The sequence below is a fragment of the Heloderma suspectum genome, chromosome Z (assembly GCF_057233095.1).
Source record: "Heloderma suspectum isolate Gila_16-S chromosome Z, 16-S_ref, whole genome shotgun sequence".
NCBI lineage: Eukaryota > Metazoa > Chordata > Lepidosauria > Squamata > Helodermatidae > Heloderma > Heloderma suspectum.
In genome coordinates, this window is record NC_139476.1 from 8,750,995 (window position 1) to 8,763,912 (window position 12,918).

Below are 12,918 nucleotides of genomic sequence, written 5' to 3' on the forward strand. Positions count from 1 at the left end.
GATTGCTATGCTGTACCAATAACCATAAAACAGCCCCCCCATCTTTTTGAACAATAGCCGCCAAAATGCCCCCACCAGCCTACAAATGTGTTGGGGAGGGGAGGCATTTTTCAAAGCCCAACCTTAGGCCCCAGCTATCAAAGCTGTGAAAGATATGGATTTGGAGATAGGGGCTGAGAGAATGATTGGTCTTGCTTCGCCTATTAGAAGTTACTAATGTCTGGCGTACAATATAAGTATTCCCTCCCAAGCTCTGTTTTGAGTTCTTCTCTGATACAGTGCTCTTACTAATTGCTGCTCTACAGGAAGATTTAGAATGATGAATGTCATTTCTCGCTCTGGAACTAGCCCCATAGGTGTATATTATGAGCACAACAAGCCTTCCATCATTTCAATTGCAAAATTAAGGAAAATTCTCATAACGTTGGAATTGTTTTCTAACAAGGATTATTAACTGAAGCCCTACATTCTTGGAAGCTCTGCCCCAGCTGCTGTATTACTTTAATCTGCAGAGGCCCTAATTTAAAAGCAAAGAGGACATTTTTCTTTTGCTTAAAAGTAGACCTGTAATTGTCCTACAGTATTTTATCACTCATTCAAAACAGACCTTGGGAGCGCATGGTGTCTCAGCGTTCACGTAGATGTGTTTGTGTGTGTGTGTGAGCTAGTAGAGACAGTATCTACCCAGTCTGAGATTTAACTTTCACAGACCCTGCTAAGCCCTGAAGAAACACTAGCAACTAACACAAATATTAAAGTTGTTCTCCAACTGAGAAATCAGGACCGTGATTTACTTGGGCCAAAACAGAGAATAGGGACTGTCCCATGTAGAGGTGGAACATAGGACATACAATTCAATCTCCAGATTTTGTGAAGTTTAGCTTGTGTGATGCTGGGAATGAGGGTATTTATTTATTTGATTGATTTGATTGATTTATTTGATTTATTAGCCGCCCATCTGGCCGGCTACTCGGCCACTCTAGGCGGCGTACAATACTAATAGGATAGGGAGTATGAAGCCAGGATTGATAAATGAGGAATAGTGGTGGTTTATTGTTTTCGTGGCCTTGCGTTTTTCATCGACAGCCTTTTTATGGATGAGTTTGCACATCATGATAAGCCATGGCCATCATGGGTTGGTTGGTTATTTGCTTGCTTGCTAACCAATGTTCTTGACAGATGATCCAGTTTGCCATGACTTTTTCCCCTTTAGTCCTTCTGCTCACTCCCAGCACATATCCCCGGGTACTATGTGGCACAATTTCTCTTTTTTGCAGCTGCTGCCTCTCGAGATAGACTTTTCACTGCTCCCCCCTGCCCCTTCTGATAAGCAGCCCCTGTCCAACATCCCCCTCTCTCTTTCCTTCTTGAAATGACACTTGAGAATTACCCCTCCGCTTTGGCACTTACCCTGAGAGCGACCTCCTTTTTTCTTCTTCTTATTTTCCCCCACCACACTTGTGCAAGTCCACAGTTTCATAGAATCATAGAATAGTAGGGTTAGAAGGTGCCTACAAGGCCATCGAGTCCAACCCCCTGCTCAATGCAGTTTCAAAGGACTACTTCATCGTGTGTTGTATTTTTTATATACGTATATTTACATGCTTGCATAGAACAGTTGTTTTGTAAATTGCCTCATCAGAAATCTGCTTCACAAACTCCTGCAGTAATTGCACCCACCCCAACAGTTCCTTCTCATTCAGCCACTTTGGGCTTCCCCGCACCCTCGCCTGTCTGATAAGCAGCACAAATCGGCTTTGCAGACTCCCACAGTAATTACACCCACCCCAAAAGGCCTTTCTGCTGATGTCAGGGTTGCTTCTGAGCACGTGGAGTGGCTCAGTGGCTCAGAGACAGAGACACAGACTTCTCAGGCTTTAAAGGCCCAGCTGGACAGAGCGGGCCTCTCTTCACATACCACTGTGAGAGATATCCAACAGGGAGAGGTGGGGCTTGGAGAGCCTGAATTCTTAGACACCAGGCACAGACGCAGAGCCAAGAGAGAGATGGGCAGGGCGGAGCTTAGACAGTCTGCCCAATTGGTCCAGCGTGAACAGCAGCGCTTAGAGGCCTCACGAGAGAGAGGGAGATCCCCCACCCCCACCCCTTAAGTTAGGACAGTAGCCCGCCTTTTCTTCAAATGGTGGGCAACTTTCGTAACTTTCCTTTGAACTCCCTGAAGGCATTTCTTTTGTGGACTGTGAGTCACTGATCATTTGCATCTATATGACCCATGGAAGTAGTGGAGTAAAAGCCGAGAATTGAAGCCTCTTGTCTGTGTCTTGATTTGGGGTCTGAAGTTTACAGGAGGGGCAAAAGGGAATCCTGACACCTTCAGCCACCGCCCAGCATATTCCTTCTTGTCTATTGCCTTGTCAATTACCCCCTCCACTTTTCTTTTCTCCCATTGCTCTTGACAAGTCCACAGGTTCGCATGTCTGCTGCTAGGAGGTAATTGACAAGGACACTGACAAGCCCAGTTTCAAGAGTGAAGCAACAAGCAGGGGAGGGGAGAAGTAATTACATTCCCACAGTAATTACATTGCCACAAAATCTCTTTGAGTGCTTCCACTCCACACTTCTTTTTGGACGGGCACAGGGCGTGGAGGGAGCTGAAAGCAGTGACTGAATGAAAAGTTTTGGGGGTGGGTGTAATTACTGTGGGAGTTTGTGAAGCTGATTTCTGCTGAGGCAGTTTACAAAAGAACTGTTCTAAGCAAGCATGTAAATAAAAAAAGACAATGTGTACTGTGAAGTGGCCATTCAAACCTTCAGACTTGCACAAATCCAGCAGGGGAAAATAATAGTTTTAAAAGGAGGTCACTGTCAAGGGAAATGCTGAATTGGAAAAGGTAATTCTCAACTGTCATTTGAAGATGTAGGAAAGGGAGGAGGGATATTGATGTGCTGGTCTACTTTACTAACAACTGCACTAATGAAACATGCAAACAATGGACAGACAAATGTGCACACTTACAAAGGACTGAAAAAAAATAAAAGAAAAAACAGTTCTGTCACGTTCAGGAACTTCTCTGATGCCATTTCTTAGCATGAATGAAGATACAAAATCTCAGGATGTTGAAAAAAAAATGAAAATATGAATCCTGTCACAAGATTCATCTTGAAGGCCTCTTTTTTCAAGATATCTGCAGCCATTTTTAGAAATATTGACCTCTGAAGAAGGCCCATATATATCATACAGGCCTGAAATGCATTGGGCTACTTCAAAGAATAAAAGTATTGTTTTTTTTCAACATTCTGAGTCTCTTCATTCCGCTGGGTCTGAAGCAGCTTAGACCTGGCCTCCACAGTTTCTTGGAAGCCAGGTTTGTTGGTAGGAATAGGCCTCTTTGGATGATGGAGGAGGGTCCTGCATGAGGAACCGATGCACTGATGCTTTCCACATTGCGGGTGGGTGCAAAAGTGCTCCTCACATGAGGGGTGTGCCTGACCGCTGAGAGAGACTGGTAAAACCTGGACCAGAGCGAACTGAACTTTATAGAATTTCCCATCCCTGGTCCCGCACCCTCCCAGCCTCGGTGGACAACAGCTGCCAGTAATTCTAGGAGCACTGATGTTTAACAAAATAAATACGCATTGTGAAGTGGAAATATTTCAACACATTGAAATAGGCTCCTGTTCTGCTGGCAGTTACGCAGGCTTGGTGAGCTTCAAGATGGCAAAGAAGCTGATGTGCCCACAATATCAGAGCCTATTTATACACCTTTTACAATATTACTTCATTGCTAATAATGATCTACCATTCCATAAATTTGGGCCTAAACACATATCTTTTAGGCTAGATAAGATTGATTCTGAATCATATCTTATCTAGAAAACAACTCCTAACTCAGAATTTGCTACTTAAACCTAAGTGTATAAACTTTTCTAGACATCTGTATATCTGGTTGTGTAGTGTTTATACATTATATAGTATCTATTTGCCCGTTTGCTATTTGATATGCAAAAACTCTAAATACTCCTCACATGGATTATAAAATGTTACTGTTTTATTACTCAAACACTCGTCAGGTACACTTTGACTCTAAACATTAAGTTTTAAAACTCTTTGCCCCTCAAATAACCCTCTGACCTTGAGCAATGGACTTTAGCTCAGCATTCTATTTGTAGATATTATCCAGACCAACTTGCTAATTAGTTTTTGATATCATCAGTTACTTGGAATTCCTTGTGACTCTCCTTGTTTTGTGTCTTTGTGTGTCTGCTCTCTAGTACAATCATATCTTTACTTATCCCTTATTATGTATCATTAAGCATTAATTTCTTCATTTGGGGTTTTATAACAAGACATCTTATGTTGCTTTGAGAGAGGTGGGTTAACCATTTCTCAGTAGGTTTCCCAGCAATTCTAATAAAGCTATTCTTTTAAAACGCTTGATATTTTTAAAAAAATTATGATAAGTTAGGAAATGCAATCTGAAATGAGTGTCAGAGTTTCAATCTATAGCCGTGTTGTTCTGTTCTGTTGTTTCTTTGAACATTGTGTCAAACCATAGGATTGGGGTGTGGAGGGAGATGTTAAAAATTATGGGTGGAGCCTAAATCTTCCAGTTTCTAAAACTGGCAAATTTTAATGGTGTGTCTGCACACGCACACGTGCACATATAAATCAGTGTTGTTGTTTTTGTGCGTAGTGCCTTATAAGGAAGGTGTCTTGTGAACTGCGATTGTGTATCCGGTAGGGATGAATGAATCTGTCAGTTTCTCTTTCTCCCACATCCAAATTTTTATATCTCAATTTCTGTCCATCCTATTTATGAAGAAGTTTGCTCATTTTGGTAAGTTCTTATCAAAAGTGGCCTGAACAAAATGCTAACACATTTGCACAAGCCAAATTCAGTAGGTACAGCTATTCCCAACAGAGAGAGGACCATGGTGTACCTGCCATATAGTTGTTAAAGATGAGAAGCCCATCAGAAAAAAGAGAGGTCTCATTTCATCAACATAAATATGGTGACATTCATTCATAGGGATTCAAAGGCAGGCTATTAAGACCTAAGTACTCAAAGCCTGGATGAACAGACCTGTCCATTTCTGTCCAGTTTAGGAAGAAATTTGTGACTTCTGGTAAGGTCTTATCCAAAAAGGAACCGAATGACATTGTCACCCACCCCTAGTGTCAGGAGGGTGTGTGTTTTGTGTGGAGGGGGGCAGGTTTGGAGGGAGCACGGGGGATTGAAGGTGATGGCCTACTCATGTGATGGTTGTTCTTTCTAATTGCTCCGCACCCCTCACCTTGGCAGATGATTGTAAGTACGGCAGGTCACCCCTGTCTCTCGTGTTTGTCTCTCTCTCTTTTCCTGTTCATGTGCCTTGCGTCTAGTACCCCCCACCCCACCCCCAGTAACTCAAGCTGGTTTTTCTGTCGTTCTGTGGTGGCTGCCCTACCTTCTCCCCTGTGCCTTCTCTTCCTGCTCCCCCCCCCCAATGCCTTTGCCTCTTCTTGTTCTGCGACACCCCCATGCCCATGTTGCTGAGCTGCTTCATGCCAGCTATAACGTCTTGGTGGAACGTCTGCTCTCCTGTCAGATTTCTATTCCTGGGTTGCTTCCTGGGGGGTGGGACGGTCCAGGGGGGGTGGCTGACTTCAGAGGAAGGGCATTCTCTGAGTTCAGCTTCCCCTCTCTCTTGCAGTCCTTTCAATGGTGAAGGAGCCATTTCCTCGTGACAGAAATGATCCTTGGGGAAAGGTTGGGCTTGGAGGGTCTGGAAGACACCAGGTTGAGGAACTTCACTTTGGGACCCCCAGCTACTTTGCTTTGGGACCCCCACCTACTTCCATTCTTGGACATGACTGTCCGAGGGCTCATACTGACAGCGTGCAGGGTGTGCATCCTGTGAGGCCAGCTTCCCACCGTTTGAGACCACAACCACCCACATTCCCAGGCCTGACTAGCCAAGAGCTCACATCTGCACCATTCCCTCTGCTTCCAGAGATGTTCTGTAGTGGCTACTGCACATGCAGAAGCCCAGGTCCTTTGCCAAATTGGGGTGGGGGGAGAAGTACGGACCCATACCATTTTTCTTCAGGGGTAGGGGCTTCCTATCATCGCCAGGCATTTAGGCATGGTGGATGTTTGCTCACAGATACTCACACGGGAACTGAGAACACTTCTTAGTGTTTATAGAAAGCTTTAGAGCAGGGGGAGGCAACTTTTTTTGGCTGTGGGCACATTTGGCAATTTGAGAAACAATTCTGGGTACCATGGGTGGCATGACAAAGAACAAGTCACTGCCCCAAAGACTGAGTACAAAGCAGAGGTGAGGTCAGAACCCCAACACACTAAACAACTCCTTCGAACCCACAGTTTTCAGCACCAACACAAACCTATTTCAAAGCAACCCCAACTGCCGGTAAGAAAATGTGTAATTTTTTTTAAAGGTGGTAGGGGTAGGGCACCTTGGTGGGTGCCAAGAAAGGCGTGGGTCCCAACTCTCCTTTAGAGCATCAAAAGTGCTTACTTCATGTGCATTCTCTTGCAACCTTTACGCAGTCCTGCAAGGTAGGTCTCTGTTTTTATCAGCTGCTGTATTGTAGCATGTGGGTTGGCCAAAGGCTACCTGGTGAGGTCATGGCAGAGGAGAAATTTGAACCTGGGATCATGACATTCTGATTCTGGCTGAATCTCTGAAAGGCACTCTACTAACAACTCAGGAGGTGATGACCTCTGCTTCACTGGAGGTTCTTAAAGAGAGGCTGGACAGCCATCTGTCAGGGATGCTATAGTTGCAAGATTCCTGTCCTGAGCAACAGGTTGGACTGGATGACCTCCACATTCCTTCCAGCTCTATGATTCTATGATTAAACTCATCAAGGATCTCATTTTTTTTTAATGGTTTCTGGCCTTTACATTATTTATTTATTTAAAACATTTGTATCCCGCCCAATATCATTAAGATCTCAGGGTGGCGTACAGATAAAATCAATTTAAATGGTATAAAACAATAAATAATTTAAACAGCTAAAAGCATATTAAACCATTAAACAAGCTAATACCAATTAAAACATCTAAAATAATAAAACAGTTAGAACAGTGTGCAGCTTTAGGGAATTCAATTAGCCCTGAAAGGCTTTGCTGAAAAGCCGTGTTTTAACTTGGTGCCAAAATGAAACCAACGTCTGTGCCAATCGGGCCTCCAAGGGGAAGGCATTCCACAGCTGGGGGGCCACAGCAGAGAAGGTAGTTTATCACAAACTGAGCTACTTGGTAGCTCAAAAATAAATGTGAACAGCTGGGGGCTAACAGGGCCAGCTCAAGACAATTTTCTGCCTGAGGCAGACCTGCAAATAGTGCTTCCCCCAAGTCAATGTGCATAGTACCCAAGGCTGGTCAAGTTATTTTGATACCAGCCTGAGACAGAAAATCCCATAAGTGTCTGTTCTGGGAGTAAAAATACAATCATAAATAACTAACCATTTGCTTCCCTTTCACACTGTCCAAAATCAATGCCTGAGGCGACCACTTCTCTCTCAAATGGTAGGGTACTACCTTCCCAGTTACAAATCAGTAGTACCGGAAAAGGTTTGTACCCTAGGGAGATAAGTCATTTCCTAAATGGTCATGGGCATCGTTGGTGATCTTCTAATCCAGACTTCCCTAATCTGGTGCCCAGATTTATTAGACTACAACTCCCTCCATCCCTAGCCACTATGACCATCTGGAGGGCACCAGATTGAAGTGGGCTGTTCTAATTCAATTGTACTTAGGGGAATTCCTTCCCAAGCAACAGTCTTGTTCTCCTTTAGTGAAGGGGCTCCTTCACACTGAGCTTTCATCCTGCTATGGAGATTGCTTGCTCACAGAAGTTTGCGGGTCCTGTACACCATGCAGCCCACCTCCAGGGCACCTCCCGCTCTTTGTGAGCTCTATTGCGTTGTCTTCCATGACGACGAAAGTCCGGCATTTTCCCTCTTCCCGCCACGGAGTCGACGTAAATGAGGGTATACTGTTTAAAGTCGCCTTATTGCAAATTAAACAACACTGCCACCTAATGGCTTTGTAATGAAACACATAGACCTTTAAAGCCACATGGAAACGACCCGGTCTAATCCCACAAAGATTCCGGAAGCAGAAGCCCTGGTAAATTGCTGCATAGGGATGTACGAAACAGCCTTACTTTCAGTCCGCCGGGGGTCCGCAGGGGGGGAGGCGATTTGTCCCTCCCCCCCTGGAATGCTTGCCAGCTGGCTCTGCTCTGCAGCGAGTCCACATAGCTGCTGGCCGGCTCTAGCTGCTGGCAGACTTCCAGCTGCTGGGACGCAAATGGCATCCAGCATAGCGGACACCATTTGCATCCCTGTTCTTTGCAGTAATAGGCTACGTAAATGTTTACATAGCCTATTACTGCAAAGAACAGGGACGCAAATGGCATAGCGGACGCCATTTGTGTCCCTGCCCTTTGCCATGACAGGCTACGTAAATATTTGCGTAGCCTATCACGGCTAAAGCAGGGACGCAAATGGCGTCCACTACGCTGGACGCCATTTGCAGCAGAGCAGCGGATGGTGGCAGCGGATGGACCCCACCAGCCAGTGGCACACAGGTTCCATCCCAGGGGGATTTCGGGGGGATGGCAGGGGGTAGTCTGTTCCGCCACGGACTCTGGGGGGCCAGATTCTAAAGAATCCGGCTTCATTGGAGTCCGTGGCGGATTTCTCCACCATCCCTAAAATTGCAAGATTTTTAGCCTTGTGTGATAAAGCTCAAGATCTCTTACAGATCTCAGATTCCTTCATAAAAGGAACTAGAATTTCCCTGAGCCCAAACCTGCCTTGTGAAGAAGCACTGTCAATTTCTACAAAAAGCTCCTTGTCTTCTCAGTCCTCTTTGGTTCCTCTGAAACAGAGGAAGGCAGGAGGGGACACACGCAAATAAGACGTAAGTGATTCACGGACCCCCTTTCCACATCTCTTCCAAACTGTGTTCCGATCCCCTGGATTCAGTTCACTGCTGGGAATAAGGGCTAAGCTGAACTCTCTCCCCCACCCCAAATTGTGCCATTCCATTCATGGGCGGAAAAGTGGAGGGGGCTTCAGGGATTTGTGGAGGGGGGCTTCAGGGTGGGAGCACAAGCTTTAGGAGTGGCACTGTTCTGAGGCCAGGCCACCACAGCAAAACAGGTGGCAATGTGAAAAGGCAAAAGGATTGGAATTATTTTGCACACACACCCTTTTTGCTCATGAAGCACACATACAAATCTGGTTGTTTCAGCCCACTGTTAATTTCGGAAGCAGCCCTAACAGAAGGCTACTCTTCCCTTGCCAAATGCTAAACCAGCATGGGAACAGTTGCAAGATCCGTGTTTTTCATGTCACCAATGCCGTGTAGGAGCCAGCAGGTAACTAAATTATGCCTCTCCATGGAGAATATTTGAGTGTAACCTGCATGTCAGCCTTTAAAATAAATAGGATGACCAAGGGGGGGGGGGTGGGAGGAAGAGAGATGCACCCATGCTGTACGTGACTGCAAGATTTAGGGTTTATTGGGTGATTGAGCATTTAGGTTGACTGTTGGGGTGAATTATAGGGTAACTACATGCTTGCTGCAGGATTTGGGGGTGGGAGGGCTCATATACCCTCTCCACTTTTGGGTGTGCTAACAGAGAAGTCGCTCACATTTTTTCTAGTTCTGACTTTTTTTTTTGGTGCTGGCCTTTTTTCAGTGACAAGAGATAGTTCTATGGGGGTGATCCAGATCAAATAAACTCCAGATTTAGTTTAAGTGTTGGATTGTCAACAAATTTCTGATCTTGCTGCTCTCTGGACAACCTTAGTGTAGCAGATCTTGAGTCTTCCTCCCTTCCTTGCAAACAATTCCTATGCCTAGAAATTTTTGTCCAACATCCTCCCATTCTGCATTGATGAATTTGTGATATTGTTTCTACAGGGCACTCTCTTAAGAAAGCATGGCAAGGGGACCGAGAAGGTAACTAGCTGTTATCACTCTTTGACTGTCTGTCTTTGGCAACAGGCCAAAACTCACATCATTCCCACTACCTGCTCAGACCAGCTTAAATGTCCAAGAGATACAGAGGAGGCAGCTGAAGCCTTGAGACCAGAGAGGGCTGTTCAGAGGCCTTCCTAGTTTGTGCCGTCAAGATGTGTGGTGTTATGTACCGTTTTTCGTCTCAGCTAGAGGATGGCGTGTCCAGTGATGTGTGTAGCATGGATTTTGGCTGTGTATTTGTGTCCATGCTGTGTAAGAGCTCAGGGGGTGGGAGTATAATGTGTAGGCGTGGTGAGTGAGGGTTGTGTATATCTACTAGGGCTGTGCTGAAATTTCTCCCACATTTTTTTTGGCTGTTCTCATTCAGTTTGATAGAAAAGAAATTGCTTTTGAAAAGAAATTCAAAGGAGGAGAAATTTTGGAGAAATTTGCATGGGTTGGGTTAGCGTTCTTGTGCTTACCTTACTTATGAGGTGGCTGAGGAGTGTGCATGAGTGTCCTGTCTGTCATCGTACAATAATCTCTCTGGCAGCCCTGTAGCATCCTCAGCTTCCCACACTTCAATTAAAGCCATCATGAGGCAATTCCTCCCATGGGGCTTTTTCAGTGCAGGAAGGGCTGGTGGCCTGGGAAGGTGCAGAGCGACAGAAAGATGTGTAACAGAGAAAGAAAACGCACACTGCCCCCTCGGCCACCTTGCAGAGATTAGGTCAGCTCAAAAACCAAAAGAAATTCAAAATTCTGCCTCAGAAAAGTGGAAGCCTCAACATAGTTGATGCTGTTGCCACTTGCAGGAGCCGTGCAAGAAACCAAAAACCCTCAGGAAAAAAGAAAGAAGCTGTGCTGCAACCCCTGCCGATACTGAGCCTTCTCTGTGAGAACCTGTCGGAGAATTTCTCCTCCCCTAGGAGAAATTTGGTGAAATTGTCTCCCCAATTTCTCTGCCCACAAATAGTCTGAAGAATTTTGAGACACCATTTGTGCACAGCTCTAATATCTACATTATGAGTGCCGCCACCTCCTAATGGAGGTTCTTAAGGAGCGTGGTGCATACTGGCCATATCGAATCCATGTATAGGGCCCTTTGCAGCAGAAATACAACAGGCGGATCGTTGCCCAATGGCACTTGCAGTCCTGAGTTTGGCAGAGGACAGATAAACAGAGGCCGGAGATAATAATCGCGGCTATGAAGGAGTAATTGTAACCAATGATCTATACACTCCTTTCTCTTACAAATTTCTGCTAAACATATCTGGCAAGTTTGTCTTGTATTTCAAGAAACAGCCAACCCCTTTTTAAACAGAGATGTCAGCACGACCAAAGAAGCCAAGCATGTACTCTGCACTCCAAGGCTTGAACTAGCGTTGGGACAGATCTTTGGAAGCCCAGAAATTTAGCCCAAATTTGGTGGGGAGGGTGTCATAATGAAAGAAGGGGCAACCATTTCTTCCCTGTTTTGCATTGAGATGGGCATGTTTTAAGGGCAGAAGGTGCTTAACTCATTGGCATTCTTCCTGGCTTCTTGCTGTTGCCAGTCACCATGCTGAAATCCCCATAATGCCCCTCAGGAAGATGCTGCATCATCATATCATTCTGGGAGTATTATGTGGCTTTTAAAATGGCAGTATTCATAAATTCCCACGCACCCACCTTGAAATTCACCCCATCCCATGAAAATTGCCCCCCCAAATCCCTATTTTTGTGGACTCCAAATGGGATTGTGGAAGCAGAGGGAAAGGAAGATTTTGCATCAGCCCTAAAAACCTCATGGCCAAAGGGGAGGGCCTGGAATGGACTTTGTGCACTCGATGCAGCACCTCCTTTAGTCACAGGAGGGGATAAGGATGTGCAGTATTTGCCCTTGCGATTGGCAAGTAATAGAAAGCCTCTTCATTGACCAGGCCTGGTATAAATAGTCCAAGCTCAATCTTCAGCGCTTGCTTGGAGCAAGTTCTGCAAGCTATTGCGTGTCAAATTCTCCAGCTCAAGCTACTGACCTCAGGGATGGTCCCATTTCAGCTCCAGTGGTATACACCCTAGGGAATGATACTCCTATCGTACTGCCTTCAGCTTTCTTTAAAAACAACAACCACCTAGCTACGGGGAGGGAAGGAATGAGAGGAAAGTGACAGCAGTGAGCTAATCCTGTTCCACATGCTTAGAGTGCAATGCTGTACCTGTTTATTCTGAAGTCCCGCTGAGTTCAGTGAGGCTTGTTTACAAATAAGTGGGCACATCCTTGGGCTCAAGACAGGGGTCAGGGAGAGTTAAGCGAAGCCCTTTTCAGTTGTGGTACCTCCCTTGTGGAGCTGTCTCCCCAGGAAGTCCTGCCTGGTGTCTGGCAAAGACCTTTCCCCACCCTCCAGGCTCTGAACCACTTGTGTATTGTTGTTTCTGCTGTGATCGTGGATTTTTGAGCATTGCCTTTTACTGTTGTAAATTGTTTTATTGATTATTGCTGCTTTATGTTTCTGATATGCACAGAGGCACTGTTAAGCACTGCCAAAAAAGCAATCAATACGATCGTAAATATGTTTGCATAGGGATTTTGTGTTGCAGTGTTTTACTGACACGCATATGCTCTCCTGTGCATCAGTAAAACACCACAAAGAAATAATCTTACTGCAGTCATACAAAACATCCGATCAAGATTGCTTTTTTGCAGGATGTTTTTTCAGTGTGCATGCCACATGGTAATTTATTTATTTAAAGTGTTTTTATCCGTCTTCTTAGCCAAAAAAGTCTCCTGGAGCAAGTTACATGCAATCAGTAAAACAAGACAGCCCCTGCCCTCATGCTTACAATGAAAAAGACATGACACACAAGAAAAAGAGATGGGAAGGGCAGAGGAAAAAATTAAGTAACCTTTCAGCAGGGCTGCTGGAATGGGACTGCTTCCTCTATCCTCTCCCTCTCTTATCTACCTCTGTACGCCCTGCTGGAATAGCTG

General features: G+C 45.2%; 1 protein-coding gene across 1 annotated transcript in view; it reads left to right on the forward strand.

Moving 5' to 3' along the window:
- The window catches only part of UNC13A (unc-13 homolog A), a 189,837-nt gene that overhangs the window by 151,040 nt on the left and 25,879 nt on the right, over window positions 1-12,918 (forward strand). Inside the window, exon 36 of the mRNA XM_084825659.1 lies at window positions 9,909-9,947. Within this exon, the coding sequence (XP_084681785.1) occupies window positions 9,909-9,947 (39 nt within the window). The remainder of the gene's footprint in view (window positions 1-9,908; window positions 9,948-12,918) is intronic.